Source organism: Morone saxatilis, unplaced genomic scaffold (genome assembly GCF_004916995.1).
Source record: "Morone saxatilis isolate NCDOM2014 unplaced genomic scaffold, NCSU_SB_2.0 Contig19, whole genome shotgun sequence".
NCBI lineage: Eukaryota > Metazoa > Chordata > Actinopteri > Moronidae > Morone > Morone saxatilis.
Window position 1 is genome coordinate 10,451,894 of NW_023339751.1, and position 14,151 is coordinate 10,466,044.

The 14,151-nt window shown below is 40.6% G+C and overlaps 2 protein-coding genes across 2 annotated transcripts; both read left to right on the forward strand.

Annotated features, from left to right (window-relative positions):
* The first annotated feature begins 1,748 nt into the window (after positions 1 to 1,748).
* nkx2.3 (NK2 homeobox 3) lies at positions 1,749 to 4,873 on the forward strand. The gene is made up of 2 exons (XM_035663722.1): positions 1,749 to 2,355; positions 3,433 to 4,873. The coding sequence occupies exons 1-2, from the start codon at positions 1,965 to 1,967 to the stop codon at positions 4,074 to 4,076; spliced, it is 1,035 nt and encodes a 344-aa protein (XP_035519615.1). The 5' UTR covers positions 1,749 to 1,964; the 3' UTR covers positions 4,077 to 4,873.
* Positions 4,874 to 7,767: 2,894 nt separating this feature from the next.
* On the forward strand, positions 7,768 to 11,663 carry nkx3.3 (NK3 homeobox 3). Its single transcript, XM_035663010.1, has 2 exons — positions 7,768 to 8,228; positions 8,966 to 11,663. Exons 1-2 carry the CDS (start codon positions 7,964 to 7,966, stop codon positions 9,487 to 9,489), a joined length of 789 nt encoding a protein of 262 aa, XP_035518903.1. The 5' UTR covers positions 7,768 to 7,963; the 3' UTR covers positions 9,490 to 11,663.
* Positions 11,664 to 14,151: the final 2,488 nt, after the last annotated feature.

Here is a 14,151-nt window from a genome sequence, read left to right on the forward strand (position 1 = left end):
TCACACACATGGGAGGACCGGGTTTAGAGAGCGCAGGCTGCTGGCAGATTCATATTCATTCATATTCATACATTCATAGTTTAGTCTTATTAACTAATGACAATTTGCACCTAAAGGTCTTTTCATTATGCAAGGCACGCTCATTTCTGTTTGGTCTGTTTGTCTCTGAATCACTGCGCTCAATAAACAGGAATGGGTAAATATTTGGGGAACAAATTGAGCAGATGTACATGCTTTTGGAGGATTTTTACGAGACAATACATTCCACTTTTAAACGTCCTCATAAATTCCACCTAACTGTTAAAAAATTACCTTCCACAGAATTAAAAAATGACCAGCGGCTGTCCTTATAAGTAAATCTTGAGAAACACTACGGCTGTGTCAGCGGTGTTGCTCAACTGACCGTTTGAAATCATTTTAAGGGGGAGCACATTTGGAATTGCTAAAGCCTTGTGTACACTTTTCCCTGCTTTCCACTCCACTTAAACGGCCAATTTTAAAGACATAGATCTCCAGAAGAGGGGAAGACGCTGCCCTAATCTAAACAGCGCCTTGTTGATGGTGTGCGGATGAGATTATGTCGGCGGGCCCTTCTTTTCTCTCCACACGGTTTAGAAGCAATGGGCCTTCAGACCCTGGCGCCTGCACTTGGCCACAGATAGGCGACCAGGAGAGAGGTGTCCCGTTTCAGCATGTTTGCCCTTTGGTACCAAGGTAGAGAAATTTCACATGTATTTTTTTTTAAATGTATTTTTGTTTATTATTAATTAACAACACAAAACATGTTGGAAATACTGGGAATCTGCTAACATTAAATCTGCTGCGCCTTTTGCCGAAGTCATGCGTTAAAAGCTTTTTCTGCTAACTTAACATAACTTTTTTCAACATTATGATTATGATTATTATTATTATGATTGTTGTTATTATTATTATTATATTATTATTATTAGTAGTAGTAGTAGTAGTAGTATCGAACAGGGTTTATAAAAAAAACAGAATTAAAACACTTTGTAGGGACATAAAAATGTGTTACTTGTATTAACTGCTGTACATTAAACTGATAATCTCAACTGAGCAAACTGTCTTTAATATTTACCCAGGGGTTTTTTTTTTATTCCAAATTTTAGTGGAAAAAATACAACTTTCTCAAATTAAGGAGACATAAATAAACAACAAAGCTCTAAATTTATATTCTTCATGCCTCCTTGGGTTGCCAATTTTTTTTTAATCTCATTTCCCACAGTTGCGACATATTATCTTATCCATGGATTGCCGAGACAGGAAACGAAGATATGCCTAATCTTCAAACCACTAGTGATGATGGGAAGAACTGTGAAGTATTCAGCAGAGACAAGACGGTAATAAATGCTATTCAATTACCGGATAAACTCAACCAATTACTCAGGCGCAGCACCAAATTAAGGGTTTTGCTGTATAAACTTTCTAATTATACAAAATGAAAAGTCTTTGTGCTGCTTTTTCCGTCTTGGGAACCGAAAAAAAAAAAGTCATAAAAGCTGCCTTACCTTTAACAGACTGAGGGGAGTCGGTGGTGCTAATATAATTTCATAAATTATGCCTATATGTCTTCCTGATACATACACACACACCTACAGAGGGAGAGGCTGGCTCTATCAGTCCCACCCCCTGCCACGGGACGTCACTGAAAGGGAGAGGACAGTGTCTTGGCTGACCCAGCTCTTTCTCTAGATAACTGAATTCAGCCAACCAAACAGGATCGACCTCTCTCTTTCTCTCTCAGCCCTCCAGCCAAAGGAGAGGGATGTCACAGCTGAAAGAAAGCCAGTCCTCCTCGCTCTGCATGAAAAACAAGCAGTGCGCGACCATTCTTCACGCTTACGCACCGGGTATTTACTTCTTTTACGCGCCGTCTGGAGACAAATTGATCCAGTTTTGGGCCTGTTGACTATTTGTTATCTGTCATCTCTCCGTTGGTGGTAATAATGCTTCCCAGCCCGATCATAACTTCTTCCACCACGCCTTTTTCTGTGAAGGACATTCTGAAGTTAGAGTTGCAGCAACAATCTCAGCAGCACCAGCTCCAGTTTATCTCCTGCTTCGGTTTGTCTGGCGGGCTGTCACAGCCGGGAGCTTTCCCAAATAAACCCTTCCGTTCGCATTCTCCGCCCTCCTGCATGTTGGCCGGTAGGGACAGTCCAAGTCCGATCAGCTCCGGCGTCTCGGAGAGCGAGGAGAGGATGTCGTACCTCAACACGCTGACTGTACAGGACCGGCTGGCAGAGTCCGGCCTGCCGATGGAGATGTTTGGCAACCCGGCGCAGAACCACTCTGCAGACCTCCGGCTGGAGACCGAGCAGGAGGACCAAGATAGCAGTGAGTACTCAGTCTAACATGCTCATGGAAAAGTGATGATGATGATAGCTGTCGTTTTTATTGGTAATTGTATAATAGGGAGAGACATTAGAGGAGTAAATTATTATTTGCCTAAAAAATAAATCACATTTGCTAAGCTGGCTTTGATAAATATTTCTGGAGAAATAATTACTGCAAACTGACAACATATCATGTGTTGATTGATGCATAAATGACTATAGAGACTATCACTAAATGCACAGAGATCCTCAACGCTCTGCTGGAATGATTTTTGCTAATAATATAAAATATAATATATATAAATGTAATGATACTATAATTTAGAACTAAAACACGATAGAAAGTGCCAAACCTTGCACAATAAATGCCCACAAAAAAATGAGTATTGCTCTATTCCTTAGTTGGCAGCTACTTAATTCCTGTGCATGAAGCTTGCAGACATTTAAGTGTTGTTTACAGCTGATTTATATATTTCGAACAAGCCACAAAAATCACTGAATAGAAATGTACAAAAGCACCACACTTTTTAGCTAAATGAATGTGCATTTAATGATCCCAGAAATCGGTAGATATTTTAATAGAAAACATATTTACCTTCGACTTTAATTTCCAAGATCTAAGCATTGGTTAGTTTAAATTCGCAGATTAATTGAAAAATTATTAATGAATAAGTTCTCATTATTTTCATTAATTCCTCTTTGAAACCAACTTTTGGTTTATTTCCCAATAAACACTGGTAAAAATACAGATGAAGCAATTTCCAATCCAGTAAACCTTCACCTTTTCGCCTTTTAAAAGGTTTTTAAAAGATTATATTATATAATATTTAAAGGTAAGGTAATGTAAATTATAGAGATATTTTTTAAACATCCGCAACAAAACTATTTTCTATGGAAATACTGTTTAATAGAACTTTTTAAGGAAATTAGAATTTTAAATAATAAAAAATAATAAATGAATATGTGTGTGATGAGCTTCGGAAATCGTGGAGTGTGGGATCAATATTACAAAATATTACATAATTAACACGTCTTGTTTCAGCTTTGATGTACAGTTAAACGTTTCTCCTCCATGCAGAGAGCTGCGGCGCGTTACGCGGTGACTGTGAGGATCCAGACTCGGAGAAACCCGCCACCAAGCAGCAGAGGACCAGGAGGAAACCCCGCGTCCTCTTCTCCCAGGCTCAGGTGTTTGAGCTGGAGCGGCGCTTCAAGCAGCAGCGTTACCTGTCCGCCCCGGAGAGAGAGCACCTGGCCAGCTCCCTGAAACTCACCTCCACCCAGGTCAAGATCTGGTTCCAGAACAGGAGGTACAAATGCAAGAGGCAGCGGCAGGACAAGACTCTGGAGATGGCAGGTCATCACCATCACCACCACCACCCTCCACCGCCGCCCAGGAGGGTGGCAGTGCCGGTGCTGGTCCGGGACGGGAGGCCTTGTCTGACTGGATCCCAGAACTATAACACCTCTTACACAGTCGGAGCTCCAAACCCGTACAGCTACAATGGCTATCCGGCCTACAGCTACAACAACTCTGTGTACAGTAACACTTACTCTTGTACTTATTCTAGTTTACCTGCTCTTACGCCCAGCAGCACCGCTGCTAACGCTTTTATGAACATGAATTTGGGAAACCTTGGTGCACAGACGCAAAACCAGGCGCCCCAAGGCCCAGTCGTCACACCGTGCCAAGGAACTCTGCAGGGCATCCGGGCATGGTAGCGGTAGTCCTTTACGCACAAACACAGCTGGGAGTGACTTCTCTGGAATGGATGAATCAAGCATGCAACCTGATCTACTAATGCAGCGAAAGCACAATTTAAAACTCTCCAACACGTGTAGGACAGTTTGCCTAACTCAAGGCAGGCCTATGAGGAAACCCTAACCCGTTGACTGAGAAACAAACCATATGTATGCGCATTTTTCTCTGAGCCACATTGTCTAAAAACGTATTAAACCTGCTGTTGGATTGAATGTTGCCGATTAAAGACTGTGCGTAATGTGGCCTATTGTGGTTCAAAATGGATGTAATGTGCGACAAAAATAAAGGGAATTTGTATGGACATTTTCATACAAACACACGTTTCTGTGTTGAAGGTATAACCCATTGAATTAGTAAATAACAACATGGACCACAATTGCTAGATAATGCATTTTTATAAAGTATTATGCTTTGTTTTCTTTTTAATAGTGTGACCTGTGGCCAGTAGCCTTTGTTTTTACTACTTTAAAACTAACTGGCAGATTGAATAGCAGCCTATATGAACTGAATAAAACGGGCGCTTTTGTGTAAAGGGGCTGTTTTTAGTTACAGTATGGATGAAAATGATCGCTGATCATGAAATTAAATGATATAAAAAATCTGAATGACACAAATGACAGTTCTGTGTGTGTGTGTGTGTGTGTTGGTTTGTTGAATCACATACGGGAACCTAAACAAATACAGTATACATTAATGTAAAAATGTACGTTTTTATGCCCAGTGGGACGTTTCTGCCCTTGTTTGGAAGCACGTGTTAATGTATCTCAGCATTTATATAAATCTGGACAGGAAGCTCAAATAAATGAATGTTAAGTCTATTCATATACGCGTAGTTTCTCATCGTCTCAAATCGTTTTTCTCAAGGCAAGCAAGGCATTTTGGCTTCCTGTGAGAAAGCGAATGGTTAGACTTTGGTTGAGACAAGAACCAGAAACGAGAGAGAATTTAGAGGCGAGCTAATGTCCGGTCAGGATTCAGAGATGGACATTAACCAGACAGCCAGCATCCTCGGGACCCACAGAGCGAATAAACTCACACAGCTTTGGATGATAAATATTGTTGGAAATTTGTCTCCTGGTCGATGTGCATGACCTGAAAACATAATAATTCCCACAATTATATTTTAAAAAAAAAGCTGATCGCTACAAATTGAGATAATATCATCATCTATATTGCAGTATAATAAATAATGAATACAATGTTTTTTTTCTTAACAATCGGACCTCACTCGATTTTTTAACTGATTATATGCAGAATCATGCTAATTAATTACCCGTATGTGTGTTGTCGTCATCTCTCTTCTCTGCTCTTCTCTCTCTCTCACACACACACACACACCGTTGATTGGACTTAAACAAACACCTTCACCTCCCGGGCATGGTCGAATAGGCAGACACTATTAATGGAGATGAATGGCAACGTAAACAGAGTGTTTGTCTCCTCTGATAGCCTCACTGGCCACTTCCCCTGGCTACTGCACTGCCGGTAGGACATACCTGGTGTCAGCTCTAAGTGCTGCAGAGTCACTTGTGTAAATAGAGCTGGCGACAGAGCGGCGATGCCTGAGGACGCGGCCCTGGCCACGGCTGCTCTGACAGGCGCAGCGATCGCTATCTTGCGCTTCCAAAGATAGCAGCTCGGCTCATCGCTGCGCAAGGCGTGGAGTTTCCCAAAACAAAGTCTCCAATGGCAACTACTCAAGGAGCTCACAAAAGCTCCAGGGCCCAAATATAGAGACGAAAAAGTGCGCGGAGAAGCTGGAGTAAAAGCTTTCCCATTAGGTGGCCCTTTAAGTGCACGCCCAGGCAGCCAGCATGCCATCAAATAGATATGGTAAGGTTTGTCAGGCCTATAGTCAAATTATCTAAAAATGTAGCTTGTATATAATCACAGGATAATTCAGTGTAACGTTATGCAAAAAGTAATTTTAATTATGCTTCTTTTAAAACGTGTGCATGTGACTACAAAACCACTTACTGGTGGTTTTGCGCTGTATACATGAAATTGGCTCGACTTGACTTGACTTGCCAGTTGATGCATCACTTTCACACAAAGATTTAAACATAATTTTTCTTTTGTATGCAACAGAAAAGAAATTCTTGCCTCTCATGATCCAAATCGCAATATATTTTCAGATTCAGTGGACGCACATGCAGAGTTTCAGTCGGTTAAGAGGACTGATCCAGAAGCTGTTCGTGCGTGTTCGGGAGAAAACTACTTAGCAGGCAAATGACAGGGAGGTTTAAAATACGAGTGCATCTGGGCGCAGACATTTTCCTGATAACTATGAGTGAATGAATGAATGAAAAGGCTGGTTTACTCAGAAAATACTAGTATACCAGTAATGTGCCTATGTTCCCACATGGTTTTGCTGAATTAAAACGCTACATTTTGTAATTGTGGTGATGACATCTCGTGGTTTGAACACATGTAAGCGTGCCAGAACTTCCATGTTTCCCATTCGGACATGTTTTGACACCCTGGAGCTGATTTACGCTCTGTGGCACAGAGAGAGATTTTTCTGTTTAGTCAGAGGAAGAACACAAAACAGCAGAGAGGAGGTAGATCACTGCATCTGTCATCACGTCTTCTCAATGAAAGGTAGGCCTGATGATTGTGCAACGCATGTGTTGAGTGTGAGAGTGAGTGAAGGGAGAGAGAGAGAGAGACAGAAAGAAACCTCGAGAGAGAGCGGAGAAAACCTCTTAACTTTGGAAACGTGCATCAAGACCACACGGCGGCGCTACTGACCAGTTTTAGCAACAGTCCCTCTTCACAATAAACTATTCTGTCTATGGTCAAACTCAGTTATTCAGGGAAATGTCCGTCATGGGTTTTGTTAACAAACATTATGGTTAAAGGTAGCATGGTCTCGAAAATCTACTATATTAAAAAAATCACAACTTTAACATTTACAGAAATCCACAATTGTATGCGTAACATAGAACTGCACAAAACTGACAATTATGAAGATTTACACGATAAAACCTGTTCATATTAAATAATGAATTGAAGCAAATCTAGCCATTTCAAATTAGAATGGTCCTGTCAGAGTACTGTAAAATTAAATGGACGTTAAAATCAAAGTTTTATATGAATAGTTGTACCACATATACAAAAGTGGGTTGCAGTATTGTTGAAGCATTTAAAACCACGTTCTCACATGTAAAAGCTTGCACTGAGCCTCGTTTTACGCACGCGTGGCAAACTTTACGCATCAGATTTTCTTGCAACAATTGAAATATAATGAATATTTTATAAACACACAATGGTTGAAACTTCTCCATTTTGCAAGAATAGTTGACAACTTCCACTCTGAGTCTCTACCTCACGTCTAATATTCACGGTAGTGTTTGAACAATGCTCAACAGGGTCTAATTTCTCTCCTGGTCTCCTCAAAAACAGGCTCTGACAAAGTGAGCTATACAACTATTCACTTTTTAAATAATTCCTTGCGTTTGTAACGTAAGCTATAAAACACACCTCACCAGGATAAAATACCTCCTCTGCAAAATCAGTGTCCGGCGTCCTCAATTAGAGCTCAGACACCCAGCTTGGATCTGGGCGGTGCGAAGGAGGGACCAGGCAGAGAAAACAGCCTATCAGAGGTTAACTGGAGCTGCTGCTGCCGCTGCTGAGAATACTGTAATAGACTTGACAGGTCCTGATGTCGACTGTTCATTAGCAGACCGGACTTAGCTCACCACAATTAAATTAGAGCAATTAAAGAGAGCGGTGAAAAGATCGAATCAGTAAGGACTTTTGCTTTCCAGTGGATGATCCTCTTGATGCCTCCAAATAAATCGCACGCCAGAGTGCAGGAACCAACCGTGCGTTTATTTTAATCATGACATTAAGTTTTTCGTCCTTCTCCATTAAGGACATCCTCACCGGTAGTGATGCCAGGAGAAAGCCTGTCGCGAGGTGTACAGAGGGGCTGTGCGGACTAAAGCACAGCAGCTGCACCGGGCATGAAGTCCCTGATCTGTCTCATCAAGACGCGTATGAAAACCGCATCCACTCGGAGAGACTTAGCGCTGATCTCAGCCTGTCTGCCCGATCCGATACCTACAGCGAGGAGTCCACAGGAGAGGAGACTGAGCACAAAGAAGGTGAGCAGCTTATTTCTAGTCGGTAGTAAGGAATGGTAAAGACTCAGTGGTGTTACAGTGCAACAAATATGACAATATTTTCACAATTTCGCTTGTTTTCCTGCATTTAGATCATATTTACATCACACTTACTTACAAATAACATTTATCTTTCAAAAGAGGATGAATCTGTCTCAGCTAAATCTTTTTGAGATAAAAAAAAAGTGGTTTTAATACACAACATACAAATTATAAGGTGAGATATTTTCTGCAGTATTTAGTTTTAGTTACTTTTATATTCAGTTTTCCCAGTAACAAAATAAAAATTTCTTTGAATATATACAAAGCTCTTAAGGCCTTATTTGGCACAGATATATCTGCATCTGTAAGCCTGAAGGCCAGTGACATCTGTGTGTCACGAAGATGTCATTTAATTTCACAATAATAATTTTCCCCCCTCTCAATCAGACTTTATAGTTTGAGAAAAGTATTCAGCTATGGGGCAGTGCTGGAAAACCGAAACATTAAACCACAAGGTGTGTTGTGTAGTTTTGACTGTAAACATGTTCGCCTGAGCTCATCTAAAAGCCTTATTTATTTCATTATATCACCTGACTTTTTGAAAGGATGTAGGGTTGAAAACCTCATACTGGCCAGCATCAGCTCCTTGTTCAAGTGACCTCCCAGTCAGCAGCTCCAACAGCTTTTTGACTACATTGACAGAGAAAACCCTTTTTGACATACTTTATCTTTCCTAGGCGCCGCAGACCAGCAACCACACAGCGAGGAGCGGGGTAGATGGCAGAAGAAGGAGGCAGAGGAGGATATGGAGGAGGAATATCACCACAGCGGGGAGACGGTCAGCTGTTCACCCGAGGAGCGGCAGTGCAGGCCCGGTACCAAGAAGCGCTCCAGGGCGGCCTTCTCTCACGCACAGGTCTACGAGCTGGAGCGCCGCTTCAACGTGCAGCGGTACCTTTCAGGACCTGAACGGGCCGATCTGGCGGAAGCTCTGAAACTCACAGAGACCCAGGTGAAAATCTGGTTCCAGAACCGGAGATATAAAACCAAACGGCGCCAGATGGCGGTCGAGCTGGCGGCGTGCAGCTCGCCAAAGAAAGTAGCAGTGAAAGTGCTGGTGAGGGACAGTCCGTACCATCAGGCGAATGGAGTACACATCCCAGTGTCTGTGCCACTGTACCAGGCCTACCAGTACCCCTACCTGCACTACTGCTGCCAGCCCTGGACCATGAACAGCATGTCATGTGGAGGGATGCTCTGAAGCCCTCTATTTACTCCAGAGAATACATGACTCTTGAACAAGTGTCTCCTTCAACCCAAGGTGTTAGCTGTCTGTACAGTCAGTGGATCTTCTCTGTCAAACTGACTGAGTTTGTAGAGTTTTGTTTTTATTATGTTTTTTTTTATTTTTTTTAACTAAGGCAGTTTAGCATGCTTTTTCTTTTTAATGCAAAACAATATCAGAACTTGGCCTGCTAGTTAGAGTTCATAGAATGCAAATGTCTCTCAACATTTAGAGAGGAAAGTAAAAATAATAATAATAAACCATTTTAAAGTTAGAAATCTTTGGAATTTAAGACCAAGATTTGGGTGTGGTTATTATTTTGCGATGATTTACAAGAAGAAAATATATTTTAAAGGATAATGTTGACAAAAACTGTTCTGCTGATCTGCTGTGTAGTTTTCTCTTAATCTTATCTTCTATTTTATTTAATAATATATGTATCTTTTTAAGACAAAACTTCTACATGACTGTGCAGAAAAATGGGAGGTTTGTTTATTTCTTTTGTTTACTAAGGCGAGGGTAGTCTGACTTGGGGGAGCAGACAAGGGTCTTTTTATATTTTAACAACCAGATTTTATATTTTCACATTCCCTTGCAGGATTATTTAAAACAAAAAGGAATCAAATAAGTCGCAAATGATGGTCATCTAGTGTGGCAGTGCTCCATAAAGGTGTGTTTTGCTGTAGCCTATACAGAAGACAATGATCTTGTCTCTGTTTCAGGCATTTAGCACACTTAATATTATCTGCCAAATGTAATTTCCTCCTTCACTTTCTTCTGCATCATAACAAAAAGAAAGTTATGTTTGCCATAAATTTGGGGATCACTTATTCTGCCTCTAATCATTTTATTCCATAAATATCAGGTTTGATTACTCCGTCTTAAATTCTTTATGGTTTCCCTTCAGATTCATAAAAGGTCCAGTGTGTGCGATTTAGTGGCAGTTAGCAGTGTAATTGCAGATTGCAACTACCTCGCTTCACCCTCCACTTACAACCGCTAAGAAACTATGGTGGCTGCAAAACGCACTACAAACGCCACAAGCTAATCTAGAGCCACTGTTTGGTTGATCCCTTTTGGGCTACTATAGAAACATGGTGGTTAAACATGGCAGACTCCATGGAAGGCAACCTGTGGCATCTGTAGATAAATGAATCATTCTAAATTAACAAAACCTAATGATATATTCAGACTGTGTGACTATACACTAATGAAAATATATCTATGAATATTATTTTCTAATTCTACCAACAGATCCTCCTAAATGTTACACACTGGACTTTTAATAGTGGGACAAGTTGTACCAACACACTGCTACATTTTGTGATACAGGAGGAAGTTATTGCTGGTTTAAGTTATGGGCAGGTTTCTAATAAAATATAAACAATGCCGGGGAGGGTGTTGCAACGGAAATTTAAGATTTAATCCCCCTCTCCACCCCAGTAATTCCATTCCATTACAAAAGTGGCATTTAGTGGGTAATCTGCACGGTATCTTACAATTAAGCACACTAAACAAAAACTGTATGCTTTTTATTCATCAGTGCAATTAAATAAATTTGTCATTTTCCATTAACACTGGAATTAACTTCAGTGGGAATGAAAGAATGTAGCTGTACGTTATTAATTATTTACAGAACGTATTAGTGTAATTGTACTAAATTAGGTAGTGATTCACTTTCGCAGTACGGACTCCTAACTGGGTTCCACAAGAGCCCATAGGATGATCTGTTGCTTTTCCCCTCCTTAATGACTGCCAGGAACAGTCCATTTTAAGCAACCAGACAGAGCAGAAAGGAATCCTGAATTTATACAAACCCAAAGAGAGAAAGTAGCTTACCTCAGCGTGCGAGTAGCGTGACCGAGACTCTGACATTTTTAGTAGGCATTTATTTTATTTATGGGACATCTTTATTGATCAGGGAACTCAACATAACACCTGCAAGAACACATTCTCACATATGACGTTTATGGACCTTTAGTAATCTTATAGAGATCATGTCTGTGTGTATTTGGGACTTTTTTAAAACAGTACTAAAGCAATAGATTAAGAAGCAGTCAGGTTGGACACAAACAGCATTAACTTACTGTATGCTTATTAAAAAGTGTGTGTGTGGAAAGCGATATGTAATACCCATTCATGCAAAGAAATGAAGACAACAAATTGAGTTTACTTTACTTTTTTTTTTTTTCTTACAGATTTTACCAGATGGTTATGTGTGTAAAGAGTCATGCGAAAGCCTACTCTGTTCTACTATGTGCTGCATGAGTCAGAGAAGGTCAATAGACCATGGAGATGTTGCACCATCCAGCCGGGCTGTAGAAGACAGCACACATTAATCATGCCTTACTCAAAAGACTGCACCCTCATCCCAATGAATATACACAACAGCCACACTCCATAGAAAAATAAAAACATAATTCCTAAATGAGGCGACTGGTGCTTTGGCTCAGTCCTGATTAACTGATTACTTACCAAGGACAAGGCCCTGACTGATGTTCTACATATAAACACATAAAAGAAGTTCTCTATGTGGCCAAAAAATAGATATATGTCTGCCACGTATTCAGTCATATCACTTGGAGACTACAAACTATGTGCTCATGTACACAATTCTTGCAAGTACAGCAAGGGAGTGTCCTGTCTATCTAGGCCTATAATATTATCACTACAGTATTACGACATTAAAGAGGCCGTGGCGTCAATGTAAAATAGGCACTTCAACTTCTCTTTTCCCACAACAATCTGCTTTTGGCACAGAAGATCACCTTGTGTCATCTGGCACCAGCCCAAACCTCATTTATCTCTTATATCAAAACAACACTTCAAGCTGTTCTAAGTGGTTGACACAACAGGTTTCTGTGAGGGAGGAATAACACATCTTTTGACTGTCCGACTGTAATTTACCAGGGCACCATTCCGTTGAATTATTTTCATTTACACAAGGAATATTTGCTATTCAAGACTTAGATGACCAAAACTATAACATAAATGGTCATGGTATTGCATTGTGGCTCCAAGGTATGCCACTTTGTATGTGCTCTGATTATTCACATTGTGCAGGTGAATAGTTGCTTTAGTCATTGCGGTCTACCATGACTAGATAAGATTTTGTCTATATCTGCACCCAGTCTGTGATGTCACGCTGATGTAAATTTCCATAGAGAACAAGCAAGGCACTGAATAGAGTGAGTGACACAAGCCAGGATGATTTTAATGACTCATCCGTAAGTGAAGCTGAATGTTAATTTTCTGGAATGTCATTTGGCTTTCATCTGACAGGAGTTCCCCTTGTCCTCACTTAAAGAATAATTATGGTTTGTTAAAGATTCTGTGTTATTTCCATGTGTTTTGACCATTATTTTTCTCAGTTATAATACAATTATACTTAAACTACTACTACTTAAACTAATTATAATTATACTATAAGTTAATTGCTGAAATCTGGGAGCATGGCAACATTGCTACGGCAAAGTGTAAGGGGGAAAGAAACAAGTAGTCAGACAACCACAGAGGTTACAAAACGAGTCAACATTTTAGCCATATTATCTCATTGTAATATTATCCCTTAATACATAAAAAAAAAAATTGTGTGCAGACAGCTATGGCAAGTGCGCTAGTTCAAATGTGAACCAGGATGTTTGCAACAGACAATCTGGGTGGTAATCCTTCCTTTGTTTGCCTTTATTTGCTCTTTTAAACACATTTGGCTAACTTTGGGGTTAGTTTACAACCTGTGTGACTGTCTAAATTCTCGTGCTTCTATGCCTATCAGATGTCACCACATTCCCAGATCCCAGCAATAGAGTGAGCTATCAAGCATAGATATATAATTCTCAAGTATGTAAACATTTTGAGTTGTGTTTTATTAGCGTGCCTCCCCGTGAATAGGCTCATAAAGCAGACAGAGGGAATGACAGGAGCCAGACAGTAGTGCAGAAGAACACGTTCCTCTGCCTCTACAAACAATCATCAGCACCAGTTTCTACAACTTAACAAAGCATTAAGGAGCAGATTTAAATAGGCCTTATTAATGCCAGTGGAAACAGGTAATTTCCTGTTGTCCTTTATGTCGCTGCAGAGTTTTCAGCCGGGAGGAATGCGTTGAGGGTGGGGCTGAGCTTCAGTGAGCAACACAGGAATGACAGTCTTCACCTAATCCGTGCTTGGCTGCACTTTCAAGATACAGATCTATTGATGAAGAATTCTCACAGGGCTACTAGGCGGCAATTACACATGCATTTCCGATGGCCCTATTGTAACAGGAATCATTTTCTCAAGGGCCTTGTTGATTTAAACAATATCATCTTCGCGTAACTGCTGCTGGCACTGAGACTGATGGGTAATATGAACAGATTTAGAGCCCACACAAAAGCGGGACAGGGAGAGGCTTTCCTCTGAAAATGATTCACACCCTGCCAATTGTTGAATGAATTATCAGAAACAATTATAACAACGGCCAAATGTTTTGCTTTGGGAAGAAAGATAGAGCATCAGTGTGTGTTTTACTGCTGTTAATGCGTTGGCCCTCGGCAGACACAGGGCAGGACTCAGGAAGGAGAAGGGTCATGGTTAATACCTCTGTTTAAAGACAGATCTGCTTCCCTTTGACCTGGTCTCTCTCTCTCTCTCGCTCTC

What these genes read in the sequence shown, in the direction of transcription:
- nkx3.3 (XM_035663010.1), top strand. Translation starts at nt 7,964, where the DNA reads ATGACATTAAGTTTTTCGTCCTTCTCCATTAAGGACATCCTCACCGGT. An exon ending in GGAGACTGAGCACAAAGAAG is followed by an intron (nt 8,229 to 8,965) that starts GTGAGCAGCTTA and finishes TATCTTTCCTAG; the next exon opens with GCGCCGCAGACCAGCAACCA.
- nkx2.3 (XM_035663722.1), top strand. Translation starts at nt 1,965, where the DNA reads ATGCTTCCCAGCCCGATCATAACTTCTTCCACCACGCCTTTTTCTGTG. An exon ending in GCAGGAGGACCAAGATAGCA is followed by an intron (nt 2,356 to 3,432) that starts GTGAGTACTCAG and finishes TCCTCCATGCAG; the next exon opens with AGAGCTGCGGCGCGTTACGC.